This window comes from Sander lucioperca, chromosome 6 (assembly GCF_008315115.2).
Source record: "Sander lucioperca isolate FBNREF2018 chromosome 6, SLUC_FBN_1.2, whole genome shotgun sequence".
Lineage (NCBI taxonomy): Eukaryota > Metazoa > Chordata > Actinopteri > Perciformes > Percidae > Sander > Sander lucioperca.
The window spans coordinates 24,471,388-24,497,839 of record NC_050178.1 but is presented as its reverse complement, the minus strand read 5'-3'; the positions used below and the strand labels follow the sequence as shown (position 1 = coordinate 24,497,839).

General features: G+C 41.4%; 2 protein-coding genes and 1 long non-coding RNA gene across 3 annotated transcripts; 1 reads left to right on the top strand and 2 right to left on the bottom strand.

The window, feature by feature from the left end:
- Window positions 1–1,255: 1,255 nt before the first annotated feature.
- Window positions 1,256–12,175, bottom strand: map1lc3a (microtubule-associated protein 1 light chain 3 alpha). The gene is made up of 4 exons (XM_031303631.2): window positions 11,927–12,175; window positions 6,825–6,880; window positions 4,985–5,091; window positions 1,256–3,714 (listed from the first exon to the last, which is right to left on the bottom strand). The coding sequence occupies exons 1-4, from the start codon at window positions 11,964–11,966 to the stop codon at window positions 3,552–3,554; spliced, it is 366 nt and encodes a 121-aa protein (XP_031159491.1). The 5' UTR covers window positions 11,967–12,175; the 3' UTR covers window positions 1,256–3,551.
- LOC118495214 lies at window positions 11,125–23,385 on the top strand. Its single transcript, XR_004897531.1, has 3 exons — window positions 11,125–11,135; window positions 13,958–13,963; window positions 23,298–23,385. It is a non-coding gene; the product is annotated as an uncharacterized LOC118495214 (long non-coding RNA).
- On the bottom strand, window positions 16,526–21,412 carry dynlrb1 (dynein, light chain, roadblock-type 1). Its single transcript, XM_031303632.2, has 4 exons — window positions 21,250–21,412; window positions 20,680–20,755; window positions 19,367–19,534; window positions 16,526–17,183 (listed from the first exon to the last, which is right to left on the bottom strand). Exons 1-4 carry the CDS (start codon window positions 21,250–21,252, stop codon window positions 17,140–17,142), a joined length of 291 nt encoding a protein of 96 aa, XP_031159492.1. The 5' UTR covers window positions 21,253–21,412; the 3' UTR covers window positions 16,526–17,139.
- Window positions 23,386–26,452: the final 3,067 nt, after the last annotated feature.

Here is a 26,452-nt window from a genome sequence, read left to right as displayed (position 1 = left end):
AGGAATCTCGAGCGCAGAACAAATACGAGAAGTCTTGTAATGTGAAGTGTTTGGGTTTAAGATTTTAGGCTGTATTTATAGTATTTTCATCACTTTCCGTTGCTGTCAGACGCTCCTTTATGACGGGGAACTGAAGCCGTTCTCTGCTCTCTTCAAAGCCACCAGACTCCTGACAAAAACAGGCTTCTTGCAGGTTTTAGTAAGTCAAATTTAAAGACATTTTAAGACCATAAAGATTGAAATTTAAGACCTACAAAACTAATTGGCTGAGTCTGCTGAAGGCATTTTGCGGCTAGCTTGTGTTTCTCTGCTCTGGCGTGTGATTCCAGCGCCTTCACACCCAGAGTCCCTAATTGAATATTAAAGTATACATTTTCAGCGAGCCTCGTACATGGAGCTGGGTACCACTTGTATCCAACAGCGGAAAACGCTGTGATCTAGCCATGTATCGTTAAAAGTACACTTTCCCATTTTCCACACGTAACCTAGCCGAACTTTAACAAACTGAGGAGACGCAGACGTATTTCGTGGGCAGGTACTGCATTCATCACGGAATTTGTTTAATCACCGTGTACGTACCAACGCCAATATCCGCCAGAAAGAACTAGCAACACACCGAACCAACGTTGTGAGGGCAGCGTTCTGCTGGTTTTGTTACAGAGCAAAGACTCTAGAGCTCCGCTTTGTAGGCTACGACTATACTTCATATTTTTTTCTTTCTGCGGCCAGCGCTTCTGGAAATAAACGAGGGTAAAACCTTGTAAGGCCTTAAATTTAAAGTTCAGAATTTTACGAAAACCAGTCATCTTACCTCGCAGAACTTCTGCCAGTCAGTTGGTGTCATTGTGTGACTAATTCTTCTTTAAAAAGGGTTAAGAACTAACCTAACTAACGGATGGAGGTAGCGGTAGACCAACACCAACGTGTTCTGCCAGGTAAAATTCAAATCAGTCTGACTCTTAATTAAATGTGTTTTACGATGATAAAATGAATGTTTATTTAAATCGAGTCTGGGGGGTTCAGCGATAGCAATTTCGGAGCCGTTTCTGGTTAAAAAGGATCTTCCTCTTAGAAAAATGTCACACTTCGAATAATAATCTGAGCCTGTCAGCGGCACAAAAAGTTAACGTTATTTGAGGCTTGTTTCACAGTCTGACCAATTTAAGTCACTCACTTACATAAACACATAATGAGCTGATGAAGTCTTCCTCTGCCTCATCTGCTCAACACACACACACACACACACAGAGAAACATTTTAAAGGCAACTTTTTATTTATTGGCAAATGCTTTGAATAAGTTTGCAGCAATGCATCTATATATGTACACCCTTCCGAACAGTGACAACGTCAGAAAAAGCCAAAAAGAAAAGTAATATAGTTTGAATATATGATCGTTTATACGCACACAGTTTTTTATTTTTTTTATTTTGTTTCAAACATACACATATTTTCAGTTTTTTGGTTTTGGGAAAAACATCTAAAAAGACTCCATGTTTCTCTAAATTAAACAATTATAACTATTGCGTAAAATCAATATACATATTTAAAAAAAAAAAAAAGAAGCTAAAACATGCAAGGTTTGCAGGGCAACACAACCTTTTATAAAGTTTTATTAAAACAAAGGCAGACACACACAGAGAACAGGAGCAGATACAAAAAAAGAAGAGAATTGTTATATATAGATACAGTAATTCCTAAAAAAAATCCTATGCCAACTCTTTCATATTTGTATTAATTTATGTGCAAAAGAAGCTCATTCGTTTCAGACATTAAATAGGTTTTGATTTTTGTCTAATGCTACCGTGACACGCGAGAACCGGAGGAAGACGGGGAACGGATTTTCAACCTTTTAGCTTTTTCACTAGTTTATTTCTGTGTCCCCTTCCTGTGCTGCTAATCCTGAACCGACGGTGCCAGTTTCAAGCTAGGTCATCTTCCTAATAATTCTCACAATCGCCAACTATTCTGACAATCGGTTTGAGTAAAACGCTAAAACGTCTCTGATGGCAGCGTGTTAAATGTGAATACGTTCTAGTGTCTTCTCTCCTCTGTGACAGTCAACTGAATATTTTTGAGTTGTGGACTAAAACGGGACATTTGAGGACGTCATGCTGGGACTTTTTGGGGTGAACGCTGATCCACATTTTTCACTGTTTTCTGACATTTTAGAGACCGAACAAGTCGTCCGTTCGTCCAGAGAAGAACCGTTAGGATGAAACACAATGGTTGTGAGAGCGTCGAGCCTTCAGCTGCACCGCTGTCGGAACAGAGCGCCCGTCTCGTGTTTCTGCGACCGAAAAACTATCTACTGGATCGGCCTTTAAATCTGCCGCACCCGCCTTCAATTACATGGACGTGGGGGAGACAGGCAAGTAGTGATAGTACTGGTGAGTAGTGAGACTATACTCCAGGCGAGTAGTGATAGTACTGGTGAGTAGTGAGACTATACTCCAGACGAGTAGTGATAGTACTGGTGAGTAGTGAGACTATACTCCAGACGAGTAATGATAGTACTGGCGTTTTGTGCTTAACGGGACAGAAAGCCAGTCCGGTCATGGCGGCCGTTTACCTGCCTGGCGGCACGTTAGCAGCGCGTTGTGGTTAGTGATGCTAATGCTAGCTTCCCTTCTGTGACCGAGCGGTTCGTTACATTACAGCTGCAGTGTCTACTTTTTATTTATTTCTTTTTTTAGTGTGGAAACCTGCGAGGCGTGACGGGAGAAATATTGCACGTGTGAAACGACTGAACGCTGTTAATCATTACGGAGCGTTTACAGTCATTTTTAGCCCGATGGTCAGCTACTCGGTAGCCAGTGGCGAGTTGAGCTTCAGGCTGACGGTATAACGGACGATTTAAAAAAGAAAAATGATCAAAAACTAACTCGCAACGAGCTGCAGAACCCAAACTAAAACTACGGCTAGTATCTCAAACAAAAGACCATTTAAAAAAATTAAAAAGGTAACAATCGCCACCTGTCTTATCTTCTAGGCTCGAGCAGATTACTGGGGTAACGTGGACTCTCCGCCGTGTGTTCGCCTGCGTCACGTCAACGTATCGGAGGGTCTGAACTCGCCGCTGTGTCGGCGACTCCACACGTCCTGAACTCTTGACTCAATTATCTATTTTTGCTCGCCGATTTCAAACTCCCAACGTTTGTTTTGTCCCACCTCGCCTTTTTCAAAATAAGAGTCTGTGGGAACGACAAGAGACAAAATCCAAACTAGACTATCACGGGTTATGAGTCAGACTACTAACTCTGAGGGCAGGAAAGACACACACACACATACACACGGGGGACGTCCTCTGGCTTTTTGTAGCTAGTTTTGTACTGATATCAATATGAAGAGGATGCTAGACTATAACGGGGGGAGAGAGAGAGAGAGAGAGAGAGAGAGGCGTCTTGTCACATGGCTACGTGCAACAAAGCGGGGCGGATCGTGGCGTTTTTTTGTAGTTTGGGGGACGGTTTTGACACCCCGTGGCCTCTCTTTTCTCCTCGAGTGTCCCCTCCCCCCCTCTATACACCCTGTCCCCGCCCCCTCCCCCTCCCTAGCAGCCGAAGGTCTCCTGCGAGGCGTAGACCATGTAGAGGAAGCCGTCCTCGTCCCTCTCCTGCTCGTAGATCTCCGAGATGGGCGTGGACACGGACACCATGCTGTGCTGGTTGACCAGCAGGAAGAAGGCCTGCGTCGGGTTCAGCTGCAGCCGACGCCTGGGGGGGAGGGGAGGGGAGGGAGGAGATATTACTGATCAGAGGCCATTTGTGTCACCAGTTAGTGCTTCGACTTTCCAGATGCTCAAATGACAACCACACAACATCCTTCTTTCTTAAGATCCACCCATCATTTGTTCAGTTAACAGAAATACAGTGAGAGTCTGTGTGTGTGTATGTGTGTGTGTGTGTATGTGTGTGTGTGTGTGTGTGTGTGTGTGCAGTATTAATCGGCCAAAAGTTGTGCTGTTGGTCAACATCCCTAATGAGGACGAGTGAGAGAAGCGAGGAGCCACGTTAGCCAAATAGAAAACACATTTGTTGATTGGGGAGTAACAACACACACACACACACACACACACGTTTGTTTCACTATCTTTGTGGGGACCCGTCATTGACATAGCCCCTTACCCTAACCTTAACCCTTACCCTCACCCTAACCATAACCTAATTCTAACCCTAACCCTAAAACCAAGTCTTAACCCTCAAACAGACCTTTAACCTTGTGGGGTCCAGCATTTTGGGCCCCACAAGGCTGTGCAGACCCCACAAGTATACTGGACTCCCGGTTTTTGGACCCTACGAATATAGTAAAACAGCACACAGAGACAGACAGCACTGAGAGATGTCTTCATTTGTTTGTTTTGTCTGTCCAAAAAACTACAAATATTCTATTTCCAGTGAAGAGAAACGCAGCCACTCCTCGCATCTGAAAAGCTGGACCCGGCAGATGTTTAATTTAGCGTTCCATTTGTCGATTATCAAATGGATTGCCATTTAATCTCCTGGGACTTGACTAATTAATGACTCGTCGTTTCAGCTCCACTTCGTACAACAACAGAAAATAGCTTGATTTGATTTTGTTTTCAGATAAAATAAATGCAGAAGTTGACTGGCGTCATGTTGTCTCTCTCCTCTCTGGTTTTTATCTCACTTTTCTCATGTTTCACCCCCCCCTCCAGCTTTCAGTGTGCAGCTCTACTGTCAACCCCACTGATATATTATTTAATGTCGGCGCCTTAGGGCAGTGAAGTCTTAATGTCCTGTCCCATTATTCTGGAGCTGAATGTAAAGTTGTTTTACACACACACACACACACGGTATGTAAAACACTACCAGCACACATACAGAGAGGCAGCTCTACATACATACACAAACCTCAATGAACTTTGATCTCTCTCTCTCTCTCTCTCTCTGTTTGTCTCTCTCTCCCTCTCTGTCTGTCTCTCTCCCCTCTCTGTCTGTCTCTCTCCCCTCTCTGTGTCCCTACCTGATGATCTTGACCAGCTCGCTCATGTTGACGTGGTCAGGAACCAGGAACTTGGTTTTGTCCAGGACAGGCAGCTGCTTCTCTCCCTTATATCTCTCGATGATCACCTGCAGCGGCCGCAAAAACACAACAAGCTGTCAGTGGTCCACGTACTGTCGCATTCGCTCATATATGGTGATCAGAGACAAGCGGGGCAGCATGTCACGCTACCTGTAAAACTGTTTGAATGAAATGAAATGAACTGTAAGTGGCAGAAGTAGCTGAGAAATATATAGCTCGGTATTTGAATGCTGATATTTTTTAACTTTAAGGAATACCTTGCTTTCTTGGCGAGCGTCAGATGCCAAGGGCTCTAAAAAATCTATTTTGCAACGTCTGTTTACAAAAAGTTTACTAAAAGTTCTGTTTTTGCCACTGACAGACTCAGATTATTATTCTAAGTGTCTGACAACATTATGAAAGGATCCCTACGGAGATAGACCTTTGAGTTAAAGAGTAAGATCATTTTAGTTTAACATGAAACAGCCCCGAAATCACCATCACCAAACCCACCAGACTTCATGTAAATAATCAGGACTTTTATCATCGTAAAACACACTTCATTCAAAGTGAACAGAAACTAAATAAAACTATTAAAAGCCGTCTTGGTTCATCTTTCCACTGTTCCAACAATCACCACTCTGGTTTGGTTGAAATAAACTCTTAATTCACCCATTTACATGTGGAAACATGCTGGCTCTACATACGCTAAAAGTCCTGATTATTTACATGGAGTCTGGTGGAAATATGCTGGCTCTATACACACTAAAAGTCCTGATTATTTACATGGAGTCTCGTGGAGATATGCTGGCTCTATACACACTAAAAGTCCTGATTATTTACATGGAGTCTGGTGGAAATATGCTGGCTCTATACACGCTAAAAGTCCTGATTATTTACATGGAGTCTGGTGGAAATATGCTGGCTCTATACACGCTAAAAGTCCTGATTATTTACATGGAGTCTTGTGGAGATATGCTGGCTCTACATACGCTAAAAGTCCTGATTATTTACATGGAGTCTGGTGGAAATATGCTGGCTCTATACACACTAAAAGTCCTGATTATTTACATGGAGTCTGGTGGAAATATGCTGGCTCTATACACGCTAAAAGTCCTGATTATTTACATGGAGTCTTGTGGAGATATGCTGGCTCTACATACGCTAAAAGTCCTGATTATTTACATGGAGTCTGGTGGAAATATGCTGGCTCTATACACACTAAAAGTCCTGATTATTTACATGGAGTCTGGTGGAAATATGCTGGCTCTATACACACTAAAAGTCCTGATTATTTACATGGAGTCTGGTGGAAATATGCTGGCTCTATACACGCTAAAAGTCCTGATTATTTACATGGAGTCTGGTGGAAATATGCTGGCTCTATACACGCTAAAAGTCCTGATTATTTACATGGAGTCTGGTGGAGTTTGGTGATGGTGATTTCGGGGCGGTTTCATGTTAAACTAAAAGGATCTTACTCTTTAACTAAAAGGTCTATGTCTGTAGGGATCCTTTCATAATGTTGTCAGACACTTAGAATAATAATCTGAGTCCGTCAGCGGCAAAAACACAACTTTTAGTGTAGCTCTCTACTTTAAACGTCTGCCTCACACGCTCCCAATCTTCCGCTTGTTCACTTCAGTAACATCACATTTTGAAAAGGCTGGATGAGAGCGTGTGTAAATGTGTATGCCAGTGCACACAGGAACCTTAACATGGATCACCGGTCTGCACGGCCGGCTTATTGAAGAGCAATGGAGTGTAGTGTGTTAAAATCTGATTTTAAAAAGCGGCTTACAGGGATCTTGTTGGGGTGCTGATCGCGGATCTGCTGGACCTCTTTGCACCGGTCGGCTGCAGGGCAACAAAAGACAGAAACACATTAACGAAAAGCATGACAAAATAGGTGTTTAAACGCATCGTGACCAGATACAACGCTTTGAATCGGACGCTAAAAAACTAACCGCCTCTGTGTGGGCGCTTCGGTTTAAAACGAGAACTGTGTTGGTACCCAGAGGAAAACCTTCCGTTAACGCATGCTGTGGCTCTATTTTGGGACAGAGAACAAACAAACCCAGATGCATAATTTAGGACATCTGAGAAATTTTGCAAAATCACGTCACTGTTTGTCACCTCATCAAATGAAATCCAAACTTTACAAAACATGTTTGCATCCCAGCTACCAAGGAAGGAAAATATTATTACAAGGGAAGAGACATACGCTGTAGTTATTATAATGTAGAGAATTAGTGATTTTAAACAAATTAGTTGGCGATTAATTGAATAGTTGACAATCCATTCATCTTTGCAGCTCTATACTTTATGTAAGTTATTAAGTAAGTGTGTAAGGAGGGAAGGAAAAGAAGAAAAGGGAAGGCGAGTAGGATGGAAAGATAAAGGAAGGAAGGAATAGTAGAAAGAAAGTGAAAGAAGAATCAATAAGGATGGAAAAAGGGAAAGAAGGAAGGAAGACGGAAGAAAGGATGCAGTAGGGAAGGACAAGAAGAAAAGGGAAGGCGAGTAGGATGGAAGAAAGCAGGCAAGGATGGAAAGAAAAAGGAAGGAATAGTGGCGAGAAATTTAGGGTTGGGTACCAAAACCCGGTTCCACTATGGATCCGGTTCCTACGTAAACAGTAGTATTCGGACCGGATTAGAACGCAAATTTTGGTTCCTCATTTCAGTTCTGACTGAAATATTTTCCCTCTGTTGCTCTGGTCAGCGGCAGACTCTTTTTCTTTCTCCCTTTTTTGCCGAGTGGTGCACGTGCCCGCTCGCGGTGTGACGCGCGTGTCCGCGCTATTCTCGGACATGCACTCTACAATCACTGCTGATAGACGGCTTTTTGTACACGCTCCGAAACGGACGTAAAAATATCCCCCTTTCTCTGTAGTCTACTGTTAGCTAGCTACCGTTAATGTAGGCTACTTTCATATTAACCATTCACTGCACGTGATCGCTAGTAAACATATCACACTTCCTCTGCTAGTCTATCTATATAAGACCCTGTAGCCTGGTGGTGGGGGAGTCTGCCCTTTCTAACTCCTCCCTGTGTGTCCAGACCTCTAGGACACCATCTGAGAGGTTTCTCCTGTGCAGGACATGCCATAAGTCAGGAGAGGTGTAGTATCTCACCAGAGAACACAAATATGGTCATTTTTCTGCAAAAGAACTGCTAAAGTTTGAAGCTGGTTGGCATACCAACTCAACATTTATTTTGTTGTTACTTTGAAATAGTGTAACTGTTATTTGTTGAATTATTGTAGTTATGTGTTAGGTGACTTAGGTTTACTTATTATATATATTTAAGTACTTTAAAACGTAAAAAAAAAAAAAAACTCCATAAAAGAGCCTTTCTTTGATGTCATTTTTCAGTTTTTTTTAGAATCGGTTTAGGAATCAGTTAGGAATCGGAATCGTTGTAAATGTACCGGTTCGGCATCAGAATCGTAAAAAGTGTATCGTAAAAAACGGTACCAACCCTAATTATAATCGATTATCAAAATAGTTGGAGATGAATTTATTAGTCGACAACTAATCGATTCATCTTCGCAGCTCTACATTATAATAACTACAACGTATGTCTCTTCCCTTGTTATAATATTTTACTTTCTTGGTAGCTGGGATGCAAAGATGTTTGGAAAGTTTGATACAAATTAATGTGTTTAGATTCTTTGTGCGTGGACTCAATTTATATATATATATATTAGAGGTGTGTGTGTGTGTGTGTGTCTGTTTGTGTTTAGTGCCTTTATATTCCTGCAGCGTTGCTCTCTTTGCGATGATTTTCTTGAACACACACTCTCTGTAATAAGAATAGCTGTACTGTATTTCAGCTCTTTTTAAAACCACTGGCAGGGTTCAAAGCTCAGATGAGGAGCGACAGGGAAGGGTGTGAATGGTTCCTTTGTTTTATTTCCACAGAGTAAGAAGGGAAGGGCCGGTGCTAAATGCTAGAATATAAATGCATTTATTAAAAAAAAATACCGTGGGTTTAGGCTAGATCACAAATTAGATAGACCATGTCTTTTTTTTTTATATATATATAATTCCCTTTCCCGACTTTATATCAAATTAGCCGATGTCCCGCCCATTTCTTGAGTATCTGCCTCTTAAGAAAAACTACTCTCTCTCTACACTCTACTTTCAGGACTGGCTCCAATATTCCTTCTATCAAAAAGGAAATAATATTATTAGGGCCAAGACTCCAACTGAAGTTCCTCGTCCTGTGTCCCAAGTTTGTAACGTACGATATATTACACGTTGTTAGTGCGGCAGGCTTGCAACCCTTCATTTAATAAAATACTTCTCAGTATCTAACTGCTGATTGAATTAGAGTTGTTCCGACACTGATACCACTATCGGAAATGTCTCCCATCCTCCCTAAAAACACTTGTAATCGGCGAGTATGCGACTCTACGCACCGATCCAATATTATGTATTTAGCCCCAAAAAAATCTACTTAAAAGTAGTTTATTTATGTTCTTTTTTTCGTTACGACTGACTGTCAAACTAGATTTTATATTAAATAAAGTTCTATGGCATTTATTCTCTGTATGTATTTGAGGCGTGGTTTACGTCCTAGGCTGTGTACTCTAGGGTTGGGTAACGTTACCGAAACCCGGTGCCTAAACGACCGGTATCTACCGGACCGAATGGCAACGCGGATTTTGGTGCCTCTTAACCCTTGAGCTGGCTTCAAAATTCAAAAGAAAGTCATTGTCAAAATTTTGGTCGTCTTTTTCGACACTTTATAAGCTTTTTGGCACTTTTGTTGATTTATTTCCCGGCGCTTTTGTCTGTATTTGTCGATTTTTTTATTTATTTTTTTTTTACAGTTTTTGGACATTTTTGTTAGGATTTCCCCAACATTTTTGTCGTTTGACGTTCTTTTATAAAAAAAATAAAAATAAAAAAATAAAATAAAAAAAATTATTTAAATGCTATAAAATTGAATAGCACACGCAAAGTCAGTAAAATTAGTGAACTGCTGCCGTTGTTGGAAAAACAACAGACGGTGCGTTCACTTGGAACTCGCCAGCCTCGTGGTGCATTCAAAGTTATTGTTAAATACCCTTTCCCCATCTGGTGGTTGTTTGTTGTCGTATAACTGCAATTTACAGGTGAAATAAGTTATTGTTATTACATAATCATTTCATTTTGACCATATGGCCTCAGCAATAAACAATAAACAAGCCGTTCTACGTTGCCAACTGTCGTTTGTTCCTTTTATTTTATTTATTTTTTTTTTTTTTAAGTTGGTTCAGGCACTGTTTTAAAAATATCGCTTTATACCCTAGTTTACTCGTTATTACATTATCTGGGTCACATGACGGTGATATATAACCAAAACCTGTATCCTGTGATTCATTCAAACCTTGAATTTGTTTGCAAAAGTAACAGTATTTTTTTTTAATTTGACTGAAAGAGACAGTTTGTTATTTCTGAGGTAATTCATTCTACAGTAGAACTTGGTATTGTTACAGCTTTAGGTTACTTACTTTTTTAAAGCAGTAAAAACTTGACAAACAGACAAACAGCAGGGAACCACGTGATACAAACAGGTGACCAGATCCAGTAAGTAGCCAGTTTATCACTTTAACTCCTCCTGTCGTCCTCGGGTCAAATTTGACCCGTTTTCAAAGTTTCTATATCAGAACATTTGGGTTTCTTTCAACCAAATTGCCCAAAAGTAACACGGAAGGTTCCATGAAACACTCTTCACGCGTAATTAATAATAATAATAATAAAATTAAGGATCAGTTTACTACTTCTATTGAATTTTTGGTATTTTATTTAATTTTACAGAATTATTCTGACTTTACTTTGACAGTCTGTGATTATCCATCAACATACGTTACTTTGATCTTAAACATTAGTCAAAATTATTCACACTTTCTGCTTTTTTAACTCAAAAGTTAGATATCATTTCATACAGGCTACATAGGCTAAGGGTATTGACCATACATTCCAAAAATGGGTGTAAAACTAGTGGTAATAAGTTGTTGTTAGTGTATACTGGTGTAAGTGGGGGGAAAAAGTGCAGAAAATGTCAAAAAAATGCTACAAAAACAATACAAAATTAGTAACAAAAGTGTCCAAAAAAAAGTGTTAATTTTTTTGACCCGGAAGGACAACACAAGGGTTAAAACTGCCTCTACTGTGTTGGCAGTTAAACCTGTTATAGAGAGGTTATAACCAAATACAACAACAGTCAATTGAGTATTTTTCCCCCGTTTCCACTGTGATATTTTATCTTATCCCTTATTTTCTCTGTAGATTACGCAATCGACAGTCTGGGCTCCTCCCTTCCAGCACAGGGGCCGTCGTTTGGCCTCTCAAATTACATCATAAATCACTGAACACGTGTACTGGGATAATGTGTCAGCACAAGTTGTTTTCACTCTGAGCAAACACCAAAATGTTTACAGCTGGTATAGCTTATCCCGTTGTGTAAAGGCAGGTCATGGCAGGCCTTCGTTGCTTCGACCAAGCTAATGGGACAGTGACCCAGACGGCCCTTTATTTTAACAGTAGCAGCCAAAGAGATCCCACACATACAACACGCCAAAATATACAGGCTGTGTAGCGTTTAGCGTACATTTAAGAAGATGTTTACATGCTATTTTCCCCCTTTTGCTTAAAATGTCGAAAAGACGTTCTCTAAACTTAACGCCCAGGCGATTTTGTCCCATGTTGTAAACTATCTGAGCCACAACACCGAGTTTTAAACAGCTGCGAAACACTTGTAAGGGCAATAACACAACATACACACAACAGACTGTAAACAGAGAAGGTGAGCTAGCTAGCTAGCTTGGTGGCTAGCAGGCCGGCTAACTACCTAGCTAGCTAGCTAGCTAGCTGCTAGACAAAAACACCGTCTTGGTTGGTGGTTTCTTACCAAATGTCCTCCTTTGTTTGAAAGGTCTGTCGGACGGCATCTCTGTCAGAGTTATTACACAGTTACAACCTAATGAATGTGCAGTATAACTGCGTAACAACGCGACTCGGTGACAAAGAAACTGGAAGGGGTTTAGGTCTGTTTGAATGTCTTCGGTCGTCTCTGGTTTTTCAGTCTGAAGCCAAAACAGCTCCGCGGACAAACAAAGCAAGTAAGGCGATGCGCTGACGTCATCCGCTGGATTTAAAGGGGCCGTTCACCATTAGAATCAGAATCAGAATCAGAATCAGAAAGGGCTTTATTGCCAAGTACGTTGCACATACGAGGAATTTGTCATGGTGTTGTTGGAGCATGTCACATATTCAAATATAAGAAGGATAAAAAGAATATAAACAATATAAGTATAAACATATACACACAGTATGTATTAATAACGATAAAATACATTTAAATAAATAGTAAAATAAGTTAAACAGTAACGTTACAGCAGAGTAGGTACAGTGGCATGAGGTGCCAGAGGTGTAGTTTGGAGAGAGTCAGGATGGATTCCGGGCCTTGTTAATAAGACTAGTGGCGGAGGGGAAAAAACTGTTTATGTGGCGTGAGGTTTTGGTCCTGATGGACCTCATCCTCCTGCCAGAGGGGAGTGGCTCAAAGAGCTTGTGTCCGGGGTGGGAGGGGTCAGCCACAATCTTTCCAGCACGCTTCAGAGTCCTGGTGGCGTATAGGTCCTGGAGCGGCGGCAGATTGCAGCCAATCACCTTCTCAGCTGACCGAATGACACGCTGCAGCCTGCCCTTGTCCTTGGCAGTGGCAGCAGCGTACCAGATGGTGATGGAGGATGTGAGGATGGACTCAATGATGGCTGTGTAGAAGTCCACCATCATTGTCTTTGGCAGGTTGAATTTCTTCAGCTGCCGCAGGAAGTACATCCTCTGTTGTGCTTTCTTGACGAGGGAGCTGATGTTCAGCTCCCACTTGAGGTCCTGGGAGATGGTAGTTCCCAGGAAGCGGAAAGACTCCACAGTGTCAATTGTGGAGCCACAGAGGGTGATGGGGGCAGGTGAGGCTGGGTTCTTCCTGAAGTCCACAACCATCTCCACTGTCTTTAGAGCGTTGAGCTCTAGGTTGTTTTCCTTGCACCAGGTCACCAGGTGGTCAGCCTCCCACCTGTAGGCGGACTCGTCTCCATCAGAGATGAGTCCGATGAGGGAGGTGTCGTCCACGAACTTCAGAAGCTTGACGGACTGGTGACCGGAGGTGCAGCTGTTGGTGTACAGGGAGAAGAGCAGAGGAGAAAGAACGCAGCCCTGGGGGGATCCGGTGCTGATGGTCTGTGAGTCAGAGACGTGTTTCCCCAGCTTCACATGCTGCTTCCTGTCAGACAGGAAGTCAGTGATCCACCTGCAGGTGGAGTCAGGCACACCAAGCTGGGAGAGCTTCTCCTGAAGCAGAGCCGGGATGATGGTGTTGAAGGCAGAGCTGAAGTCCACAAACAGGATCCTGGCGTAGGTTCCTGCGGAGTCCAGGTGCCGGAGGATGTAGTGGAGGGCCAGGTTGACTGCATCGTCTACAGACCTATTGGCTCTGTAGGCAAACTGCAGGGGGTCCAGGAGGGGGTCGGTGAGGTCTTTGAGGTGTGAAAGCACAAGGCGCTCAAAGGACTTCATAACCACAGAGGTCAGGGCGACGGGTCTGAAGTCATTAAGTCCTGTGGTCCTTGGCTTCTTGGGGACAGGGATTATGGTTGAGGTCTTGAAGCAGGCTGGCACGTGACATGTCTCCTGTGAGGTGTTAAAAATGTCTGTGAACACTGGAGACAGCTGGTCAGCGCAGTGCTTCAAGCTGGATGGGGAGACAGCATCCGGTCCAGCAGCTTTCCTGGGATTCTGTCTCCTGAACAGTCTGTTGACGTCCCTCTCGTGAATGGAGAGAGTCGTCACTGAGGTGGGAGGGGGGGTGGAGGTGGAGGGGGGGACCTGTAAGGAGGGCATTGGTGGAGGGGCCCAGGACCCTGTTGAGGTGGGGGAGGTGGAGGTGATGCACAGTGGCTGTAGCTGTAGGGAGGTGTCGTGGGGGATAGTGTCAGGACTGTCCTTTTGTCTTTCAAATCGACAGTAGAACTCGTTCAGGTCGTTGGCTAGGTGTCGGTCATTGAAGGAGTGGGGGGTTTTAGGCTTGTAGTTGGTGATCTGCCTAAGTCCTTTCCAGACAGTTACAGAGTCGTTAGCTGAGAACTGGCGTTGGAGCTTCTCAGAGTACCGATGTTTAGCCTCCTTCACTGCCTTGCTAAATTTGTACTTTGACTCTTTAAATCTGTCTTTGTCCCCACTCCTGAACGAGTCTTCCTTACCCAGCCTTAACCTTCTGAGTTTGGCTGTGAACCAGGGTTTGTCATTGTTGTAACTCACCCTGGTGCTTGATGGAACACAGCAGTCCTCACAGAAGCTGATGTCACAGCCTCTGTGTACTCATCCAGACTGTTGGTAGCAGTCCTGAACACATCCCAGTAAGTGGAGTCCAAACACGACTGGAGATCCTCCACAGCCACACTGGTCCACTTCCTTGATGTCCTCGCTACAGGTTTGCAGAGCTTTAGTTTCTGCCTGTAGGCGGGGATCAGGTGGACCATGACGTGGTCAGAGTGCCCCAGTGCAGCACGGGGGACGGCGTGATAAGCATCCCTGACTGTGGTGTAACAGTGATCCAGAATGTTCTCCTCTCTGGTCGGGCATTTAATATGATGTCTATATTTAGGGAGTTCATGAGTGAGGTTCCCTTTATTAAAGTCACCAAGGACAATAACTAGGGAGTCCGGGTTGGTCCGCTCCACACACAGTATCTGGTCGGCAAGCATGCGCTGCGCGTCCTGCACGTTGGCCTGCGGTGAGATGTAAACACCGACCAGAATGAATGAATGGAACTCACGGGGAATTCTCCGTATTCCACTTCTATTAACTATTCTATTAACTCCTGTTGTTGTCCTCGGGTCAAATGGGACCCATTTTTTTAAAACAAGTTTCCATTTCAGAAATTGGTTTTCTTTCAACCAAATTGTCAAAGAAAATAACGTGGATGGTTCCATACAACCATTGCTAACATGTAAAATAAATGATCAGTTCACTACTTTTATTTAATGTTATTGTATTTGAAGAAAAAAAAATGACAAAAGAACGTTCAAAAAACGTGACAAAAATGTTGGAAAAAGCTTCAAAAATGCGAGAAAAAAATCGACAAAGACATCAACAAAAACATTTTTAAAAATCGCTGGAAATAAATCGACAAAAAAATCCCCAAAATTGCCTAAATTAAATCGACAAAAACATTAAAAAAAATTGCTGGAAAAAATCAACAAAAAAAATAGCTGGAAATAAATCAACAAAAACATTTTTAAAAAATCGCTGGAAAAAATCAACAAAAACATAAACAAAAAAATCGCTGGAAAAAACGACAAAAACATCAAAAAAATTGCTGGAAAAAATATCGACAAACATTTTAAAAAAAACGCTGGAAATAAATCAACAAAAAACCTCGGAAATGGTGACAAAAAACCTGGAACAAATCGACAAAAACAAAAACATTGGGTAAAGTGTCGAAAAAGAACAACAAAATGTTGAATTTTTTTCAACATTTTGTTGGTCTTTTTCAACACTTTTTGTTACCATTTGAAGACAATAATTCTCAGAGTACCATTTCTATTGGCTATATAAGTCATTCAGCGCCGCGGTATGTTGTACAGACAGGAAATGATGCGAGCTTTAGGCCGATAGTTCACATAACAGGCTGGGTTTACCTTGTCGTAAATCGCTGAAGAAAAACATTCCTAACATGACATTACTACCTCCTGCCTTTCTGCTGCTTCCTCTTCTCTACCACAGTTAACACTTACACAGTGTGTGTATGTCTCTCTGCGAGTGTCTCTCTGGGAGCGTGTGTGTGTGTTAATAATTTAGGCGTAGATTTTGGGTGCAGGGGATTTGTCCCCCCTAATATTTAGAAGAGATAGATTTATCCCCCTCAAGCTGTTTTTGTTGTAAATCTCATAATAACCCTAAGGAAACATACATACGATGTTTTTGCATATTAGAGAGGGGTGTGTGTGTGTGTCTCTTTGTGAGACTCTCTCTGTAAGTGTGTGTCTCTGTGTTGATAATGTAGCGTTAACAGACACATTACTCTCAACCTTAACACACAAACTGCACATCTAGTGTAGATGTCTTTGACTCTATGTTTTACTGACATCCAGTGGTTGAAGCTCGCTGCACACATTTTGCTTCAAACGGTTAAAAAAAAAGCCTTGTCTTGTTTAAAAAAAATAATTAAATCTTAAATCCATATTGTGCTTTGTGAACATGCAAATTCACACTGCAACAAAGTACCAAAATAAAAGCCCTACGAATAATGTCCAGCGCTGGAAAAACCGCAAAAAAAAGTCTTCTTCATTTAAAGACAAAGACTTGTTCTTTGAGAAACTGCCAGCGACATGTTTTCACTATTTTCTGACATTTTATATACCAACCGAATTATTAAATCAACAGCTTTTTAAACATCTCCCCAAACATAATACTAACACAGTAATAAGTACATGACGACACAAGACAAGTTTGACTTTTTTTTTTTTATTTCGTAATTTGTTAAAAATAACCATCAGGAAGGTGACATGGCGGAGAAGAGAAGTGTTGGTAGTGTAGTTTACTTCAACATCTTTTGCCAACAAAACAATAAATAACAATCCTATGTTTTTCTGTTAAGGTAGAACTGAAAAACATCCTCAAACGTACAGATGTGCTGTGGCCTCTGTCTGTCTGTCTGTCTGTCTGTCTCGTACACTTTGCAGACATGTATGCACTGCTCCAGTTTTCTACTTCTGCCAGATGGGTTTTAGCAGGTGAACACTTCTTACCGTGTGACATAGTGACATAGCATACACTATGTACAGAGAGGAGGCCCGACTGGAATGCTAAAACATGGGAAAAGGAAAATTAGCCAGCAGAGTGGTTGGCTGTCTTATGGTTCACACATGTTGTCGTTGAAGCAGAGGGATTTTACGTTTACTCCTCGGTGCAACGAGTGCATTAAATTAAAAAAGGCTACAGGTAAACGGGCTCTTTTGATTTCAGCGAGACAAAGAGAAAATGTTTGGCTGTTTTTAAAATATGAAGACAGACAAAGAGAGTGATGAGTCGGGTGTAGGAGGGGCGTCTGCTTCTTTTTCAGTCCGACGGGTTCTGAATGACGATCAAGAAATAGTCCTTATCTGTGGAGAAAAGGGGAAAATAGTTCTCTATAGTTAAATGGTACAAATACAACTTAAGACACAAACTAAGAAACAGTTTAGGATCTTAACTGCAAACAGGGCTGTGTATCATTTAAACATCTGTGCGTGTGCGTGTGTGTGTGTCTGTATTCTACAATAACTGATGCTGATACCATAACATACTGATAACATTTAAATGCTGATGCAAAAAGGAGACAAAACCTTGGAAAAAGACGGTAGAAAGAAGGAAGGAAGGCAAGAATAGGTCGACAATAGTAATAAATAATTAGAAAAAAGAGACACAAACTTAAAAAAAAAAAGCAATAACAACTTCGAGAAAAAACACAGTAGAAAGAAGGAAGGCAACACCAGGGCGACAAAAGTGACAAGAAGCTCCAAAAAGCGACAAACTTTGAAAAAAGTGACAAAAACTTTGAAAGAAGTGACAAAAACCTCGAAGAAAAAAAAGACAGTGGAAAAAAGTAAGGAAGAAAAGCAAGAATAGGTCAAAACAAACGACAAAACCTTCAAAAACAGGTGACAAATTTCAAAAACAAACGACAAAATCTTTGAAAAAGGAGACAAAAACTTTGAAATAAGTGACAAACTTGGAGAAAAAAAGACCGTAACTACAGCCATGTAACTGAAAAACATTTCGCAAAAAATCTCCCGTACCCTCTGCAGTCCTCCAGAGAACCCCTAGGGGGACACGTACCCCCATTTGAGAAACACTGCATTAAGGGATATAACTTTAACAAAAAGCTTAACTTTTTAAATGCATCAGTGTGATTTTGAACACAAAACATGTGCCTAAAACAGAACACACTCTTTAATTAAATCAGGAAATATCTAATCAAAGACTGAGTAGAAAAACTGAACAAAATGCTCAAAACTAACTTAGAAACTCTGTAAACAGTTGGTGGAATTCTTTGCTAGAGACACGGTTTTCTCAATAAAGAAGAAAACTGGTTTTGTTGGAAAATGCGTCTTTGTCTCTTCAGTCAAAAAAATAATGAACAACAGCGTCTCTTCACACACAGTTTAAGATGTCAAAAAGGGTCAAAAGCATAAACAAAAAAGCATTTAAAAAGTGTCCTTAAACGGCGAAAACAAACATTCAAAAAGCTGTGTGTGTGTGTGTGTGTCTGTGGATAAAAAGTGTCAAAAGCTACAAAATGCTAAAGTTAACAAAAAGCAAAAAAAGTGTCCTAAACGCGAAAAAACTCAAAAAGCTGTGTGTGCGGTCTATGTGTGTGGGGGTGTCTGGGAAAAAAAAAGGTCAAAAGCATTAACAAAGTGTCCTAAAGTTACAAAACAGCAAAAAGGTCCCGCGGGAAAAAACGCAAAAAGTAAAACAAACTTCAAAAAGCGTAACAACATCTAAAAAAAAAGGTTAAAACACAAACTCTTAAAAAAGAGACAAAAACTATTTAGAATGTGATTTATTTAAATAAATGGCAAAAAATCTAAGAGAAATAAAGCACTGGCATGGGGTACTTTCCATAAAATCATCTCTCAATGCAAATCAAACCAGCTGTTAGACTAACTGACATAAAACCATGCCGATCTCTAGGTATGGTGATCATCTCTTTATCAGGATGCAGAGTATCCAGGATACTCTGCATCCTGATGAAGAGATGATTTTATGGAAAGTACCCCATGCCAATCTCTAGGTATGGTGAAGGGGATGTGATGATGTGGGGCTATTTTAATTCCAAAGACCAAGGGAACTTTATCAGGATGCATAGTATCCTGGATCCATGAAATAACTGGCCTTTCAAAATAACAATCTGCCTGCCTCTATGGGAATTTAACACAGGGGTGTACTGACTTATGCCCCCTGTATTTTAAGGAAGAACATTCACAAGAATATTCATTCACAAAGAAAATTGGTGTCCTTAAAGGTTGGATTTTTTTTAATTAAGGCATTAAGATCAATTTCCAAAAGAGGATTTTTTTATTCCTCTTTTTAGTCAACTTTAGCATGGGTTCATAAACTTATGAGCACCACTGTAACACTTGTTTATCCCCCAAAGACAGATTTGACTGATATTTGTGGCTTTCTAAGAAAACGTGGCCCTGACTATGTTGCATAAACATTTTATTTCTAATTGTGCGGCGGCTGTAGCGTAGTAATTGTACGTTTTGGTACATTGAGGGTGGTAGTTTCCCCCGGCTCTCACCTGGAGCGATCATGATCTCGTTCTTCTTGGAGCGGACACGGAGGAAGGTGAGGTCGTTCTGGGGGTCGATGTCTCGCACGGTGCTCCGGGCCTTCATCACCAGCTGGTGGATCAGTCCGGCGTACTGCACCGTGCTGGCGTTGTCCAGAGTCGTCTTGATGGGGATTCCTGAGGCAGGGACACGTATGTAAAGAAGTTAGATGTAACCAGGTTAAGTTAACCCTAGTCTACATCGACCGCGTTCCACTTCTGGGATTGCTCCGGTGCCGCCGGAAATTCCTCCGGATGTCCCTCATTTTGGCCGGATGTTCGTTACCTTCCTCTTTCTTTGTGTATCTGTGTGTGTGTGTGTGTGTGTGCGTTTGTGTGTGTGTGTGTAAGTGTGTGTGTGTGTAAGTGTGTGTGTGCGTTTGTGTGTGTGTGTGAGTGCGTGTCTGTGTGTGTATGATTGTGTGTTTGTGTGTATATGACTGTGTGTGTGTGTCTATGTGTAAGTCTTTGTGTGTATGATTGTGTGTTTGTGTGTGTATGACTGTGTGTGTGTGTGTGTGTGTGTCTCTGTGTGTGTGTGTGTGTCTCTGTGTGTGTGTCTCTGTGTGTGTGTGTGTGTGTGTGTCTGTGTCTATGTGTAAGTCTGTGTGTGTATGATTGTGTGTTTGTGTGTGTATGACTGTGTGTGTGTGTGTGTCTCTGTGTGTGTGTGTGTGTGTCTGTGTTTGTGTGTGTATGACTGTGTGTGTGTGTGTGTGTGTCTCTGTGTGTGTGTGTGTGTCTCTGTGTGTGTGTGTCTGTGTGTGTGTGTGTGACTGTGTGTAAGTGTTTGTGTGTCTCTCTGTGTGTATGTGTGTCTCTGTGTGTGTATGTGTGTGTGTGTGTGTATGTCTATGTCTGTCTGTGTGTTCTTGTTTAACTATATTCGTGGGGTCCAAAAAACAGGAATACAGTATGCTATACTATACTATATAATTTCATTCTGCATTTTCCTTCTCTTTCTCTGAAGCACTAATCCTAATCCCTGCTACTGACACAGAACCTGACGCGCCAGACGGCGTCTCGTGATATCGCGAGAATCCAGCCTGCAAAGTCTCACATGCCTTCGAGACAGCGGTGTAGTCTACGTGATAGGTACACGCAGTGTACCCACTAAGAAAGCTCCAGGATTTCCATATACCCACTTAAAAAGGCCCAATGACACACAACAACATACTTTCCATTATAATTTTGATATATTTAGAATGTAAATGAGTGGTACATCCATCGACGGGTGTGTAAATAAACATAAATAAGGTTTTCTTTGACTGTCGTAACGTTACCTTCTGTATTGACGATGATGATCCCCTGCACTCCGTTCTGACTCTGGATTCTCTTCAGAGTTTCCTCTACTTCAGCCTGGGAAGGAAACGGAGGCATTAGTTAATACATCATTCATAAAACGGGTAGCTTAAATTAAGCTAATTAATCTGATTGGTCTATAGCTGTTATATAGAACAACAACAATATACAACAACGGCTACAATCCGAATTCCTTTGCACAATTAGTATCACTCCGCGTCTGAGGAAAAACGTTAGCCCGGTAGACAAACAAGCCGTTATTGGTGCTCTACATCTTATTAAAGTGATTGAAAACCCTTCAGGTAATCCCAAAATGCTACTACAACAGCAGCTTTACCAGAAAACATCAAACTAGCTGCTGTCAATCCTGTGAAAACACTCCGCAGAAAGCTAACTAACGTTAACCAGACCGAGCTAACTGACAACGCCCGACTAGCATGGTTAGCATTTTATTTAAAACCCCTCACACATTATAAATTCACAGCGGTCCCAACACAATTATGAACATGTTTATGAAATACACGTAGCTAGAGGCAGACATCGCATCCTACCATTTTAATGGTGTGTGGAGAGACCTGTGTTAGAAATTAGTCTCCGAGCTCAGCAGAATAACAGCTAACAAAAGCTAACAGAACTGCTCTGTTGCTGGGAGAAGACAACTGACGTAAACTTCCGGGTCAACTGCTGCAATGATGCGTTCGGGGCCCAGGCAAAAAGTGGAAGACATGACTGTCGTACCACAGTAGGCAAACGACGAGGTAGGCAGCGCTGCCTGGAGGCACTAGGATTAGGCACTGGTTATGGTTAGGTTTGGGTTAAAACGCAACGCCCAGGATGGTTATATAAAAAAGCAGTTTAAAAGACGGCCAGATATTAAAAGTTAAACTTTTAATATTAAAAGTTAAACTTTAAATAAAAGGTCACCTCCACACCTACCCTGGTCTCTCTCCTAAAGACATTACAAAATAAATAAAAAATATATAGAGAGAGTTATGTAAATAAATAGCCCTGCGTCACAATACAAGATAAATTAACCCAATATTAAAGACATTATTTATCCTCAAAAATTAAAATAAAAATATTTAAAGGGTTTAAAATACTGTCTGAATTACTTGCCCTTGAGGTCAAAAAATATAGACACATACCATTAACAATTAGTAATAAATGCTGTATTTAAAAGTGCTTTGAAAACTTAAAAGTGCCACACAATAAATAGCCATAAATAATTTAAAATACATCATAGAATAAAACCACACTGTTAGTAAAAAATTTTTTCCGCCGTTGGCTAATGTTACTGCCAACAGTAGACTGTGTTCAGGTCAGAAATAAAGTTGCAACAAACTAGCTTACGTCTCACTGTCTGTTTATTGAGGGATGTTACAATATATATATTTTTAAACGTAATACGTTAACATTATGCAGAAATCGCTTGTGGCAAACTGCTAGATAATCATAACCCTCTTGTGTTTATCCAGACGATTCCCCACATATAAACAGGATGTCAACACCAGCAACCAATCAGACCTCTGGAAAGTTAAGTGCATTTGTTTTCTCTAAAGCCCAATGTGTCCAAGGTCCAGAAACGTATAGATGGAATGAACTCCTAGCATTTTGGTGTTTGTCAGATGCAATTGTTTTTGTGATTAGAGTTTTTTATTCCTTACTTTTAAACAACGTACAAAACATACAACTCGCACCATGAACACCCCCCTCCCCGCCCTCTTCTTCATCGCCACCCACCCAGATAAAAACCAAGAAAAAATGATACAGTAACTACAATATTCAAGACCATTCAACAAAATAGTAACAAAATAGACAATAAATCAGAAACATATGTATAAATGACAACACCATAAGCCCATCAAACACGTCTCTCCCCAGCACTAAGCTTCTTAGGAGCCCTCCAGAAAGTTCAGGTACTGTCCCCATTTTCTAGTAGAGACATCCAATCTGACAAACCGTTTATAAAACATCTTTTCAAACGCCGCCACCCCTAGCCATCTCACAAGCCCACTCCTGGATTGAAGGCGGCACCCCCTTCATTCTTCCATCCTCTGTCTGGCTATCATTAAACTAGTCTGGACCCAGCTTCTATAATCTTCTACACATCATTAGCTTATACAGTGTCTTAATGGATAAAAATGAAAAAGGGGGATTGTTGAACACCAAAGATACTCAGCTCCAGGCAAGACAAAAAATAAATTAGATTTATTTAAATTCACTCCAAAATGTGTGTTACTTATTGTTATATAAATTTTCTCTCAAGTCCTAGCAGACAAGTAATGCTAAAATAAATATACACAGACACGATACATGGTCCTTTATTGTTAAAAGAGAATATTAATAAATCAGCCCCAATGATTAACAACGTTTTGGTCTGTGACCTGAAACCTGAAGCCTGCAGGTCACAAACATTAAGAACAAACTTTACAGTGAAGTAGGAGACTTCTCGTGTTCAGCACTTACACTTTTATAATGAACAACATTTACATATTCAGAGATTCAGAATTCTTCAAAGATGAAGAAAGAGCAGATGTAATTTAAAGATTATTTTAACAGGAAACAGGACTAAAATATTTCAGATGCTAAACATTCAAAGCAGCAGAGTATTTGATGTCTTAAACATGTAACATGCAGGTGTGTCAGGAGAGCATCATGATATATATCACTATACAGCAAAACATAGAACACAGATCAAATATACATGTAGATCACAAGATGAGAGTAAATATGTTGTTGATGAAACTTCTGTTGTAATATTAATAACACACTTTAAGTCAATCTTTAATCCCAAATATCTAAACTAACCTGCTGACGACCAGTGTTGGAGTAACGCGTTACAAAAGTGACACAATTACAGAAGTGTATTTTTTCTGTAACGCAGTAATATAACGCATTACTAATTACATTTCGGTAATATTATACCTGTTACAATCTCAGTAACGCGAGTTACAACGCATTTTAACGCAACATTTAGTGGTGTTTTGTATTTTTAAGAATTGACCAACACCACGAAACATTTCTTCACAGGAAAAAAAAGCCGTGAGTATTATTTCCTGTTGCTGGATTCGATGGTTGAGATGACTACAGAGACAGATACATTTGCGAGATGGACATTATTTTCAGGAGTTATTACGCTGCATTGAAGCGAGCTGTCCCGTCACTGTTCCCCGTGGTCAGAGCCAGAACCAGAGACGGTACGGACAACATCTGTGTCCCAACAGGTGACGGTACGGACAACATCTGTGTCCCAACAGGTGACGGTACGGACAACATCTGTGTCCCAACAGGTGATGGTACAGACAACAACATCTGTGTCCCAACAGGTGATGGTATGGACAACATCTGTGTCCCAACAGGTGATGGTACGGACAACAACATCTGTGTCCCAACAGGTGACGGTACGGACAACAACATCTGTGTCCCAACAGGTGATGGTATGGACAACATCTGTGTCCCAACAGGTGATGGTACGGACAACAACATCTGTGTCCCAACAGGTGATGGTACGGACAACAACATCTGTGTCCCAACAGGTGATGGTACGGACAACATCTGTGTCCCAACAGGTGACGGTATGGACAACATCTGTGTCCCAACAGTTAATGGTACGGACAACATCTGTGTCCCAACAGGTGACGGTACGGACAACATCTGTGTCCCAACAGTTAATGGTATGGACAACATCTGTGTCCCAACAGGTGACGGTACGGACAACATCTGTGTCCCAACAGGTGACGGTAGGGACAACATATGTGTCCCAACAGGTGACGGTACGGACAACATCTGTGTCCCAACAGGTGATGGTACGGACAACAACATCTGTGTCCCAACAGGTGATGGTATGGACAACATCTGTGTCCCAACAGGTGATGGTACGGACAACAACATCTGTGTCCCAACAGGTGATGGTACGGACAACAACATCTGTGTCCCAACAGGTGATGGTACGGACAACATCTGTGTCCCAACAGGTGACGGTATGGACAACATCTGTGTCCCAACAGTTAATGGTACGGACAACATCTGTGTCCCAACAGGTGACGGTACGGACAACATCTGTGTCCCAACAGTTAATGGTATGGACAACATCTGTGTCCCAACAGGTGACGGTACGGACAACATCTGTGTCCCAACAGGTGACGGTAGGGACAACATATGTGTCCCAACAGGTGACGGTACGGACAACATCTGTGTCCCAACAGGTGACGGTACGTCAGCGCGGACAGCATTGTGTCCGAGCTGCTGATAGATATAAACATGTCAGGAATTAATGTTTAGGTTTGCTACACGTAAATATCGTTGCATTTTATCAGCAGTGGAAAGTAACTATACTTCAATACAACTGTAAGGTACTTTTAATTGAGTATTTTTATTTTCAAGAGCGAGAGAAAGTTGAAGTGCAGGTAAGCTATTGAAGTGAATGAGAATGCATGCATGCGCATTTGGTTTATTATAGAGGCCTCTAGCCGCTGCCGCTACATAAGGAGTCTCCTCCAGGATGAAAACAGCCAGCAGGCAGCTAACTTTGAAGTAGTCACATTTCGCGGTAACTGCACGAGCCACAATTACTCATCGTGTGATAGCCTCATAGCATCAGCATTTTATTCTCTGATACACAAGAGAAGACAGCAGCAGTTCTCTGTAGGATAACAGAAGTGTGTGTGTGTGTGTGTAGCAGCAGTTTTCTGTAGGTTAACAGAAGTGTGTGTGTGTGTGTGTGTGTGTAGCAGCAGTTCTCTGTAGGTTAACAGAAGTGTGTGTGTGTGTGTGTGTGTGTGTGTGTGTGTGTAGCAGCAGTTCTCTGTAGGTTAACAGAAGTGTGTGTGTGTGTGTGTGTGTGTGTGTGTGTAGCAGCAGTTCTCGTAGGTTAACAGAAGTGTGTGTGTGTGTGTGTGTGCGCAGCAGCAGTTCTCTGTAGGATAACAGAAGTGTGTGTGTGTGTGTGTGTGTGTGTGTAGCAGTGGTTCTCTGTAGGTTAGCAGAAGTGTGTGTGTGCAGCAGCAGCAGTTCTCTGTATGTTAACAGGTGTGTGTGTGTGTGTGTGTGTGTGTGTGTGTGTGTGTCTGCTTTCTGCCTCTCAACCAGCAGCCCACTTAAAAGAACAGGTCACTTCTTTGGGAGATTAGCTTAGGTTATTTGTAGTCTGCGGTGTAGGTTGGTGGTCTATACATTTTGACTTAATAAAGGACATCCTTATATTTTGAGAAAATAATCTGAAACATGCTGCATACCTTTGCAAATCCCTTTCTGATTCCAAGCCTACTAGCCCACTGCTACAGAAATCTGATAGTCAGCTCAGGTTACAGTTATAGGCTACAGTTAAACTGTTTCTGGTTTGATATCTCGTTATCTTGTATTTGTGTGAATGTAGTCTAATGTAAGGCTCTATATTTCATTTTGAGGTGTACAGTATTGTGGATTTAGTATTATGTAACATTTCATATTGCACTTGCTATATACAGTTTGGATACTGTATGTAAGATTACATTTTGCTTGGACAACGGTTGCATTTTTTGGATATATTTGTGTGAATGTAGTCTAAGGCTCCATATTTCATTTTGAGGTGTACAGTATTGTGGATTTAGTATTATGTTAAAATGTAAAATATACAGTTTTTAAAATAAAGATGACATCCTGTATATTGTTAGCAAATCTTGTTCCATATGCCCTTTTTGAATTTGAGCCCCTGCCCCTCAAAAGGTCTCTGCACGGCCCTGTGCTAGAATGAATAGCTGTGGATGCAGGGAGGGG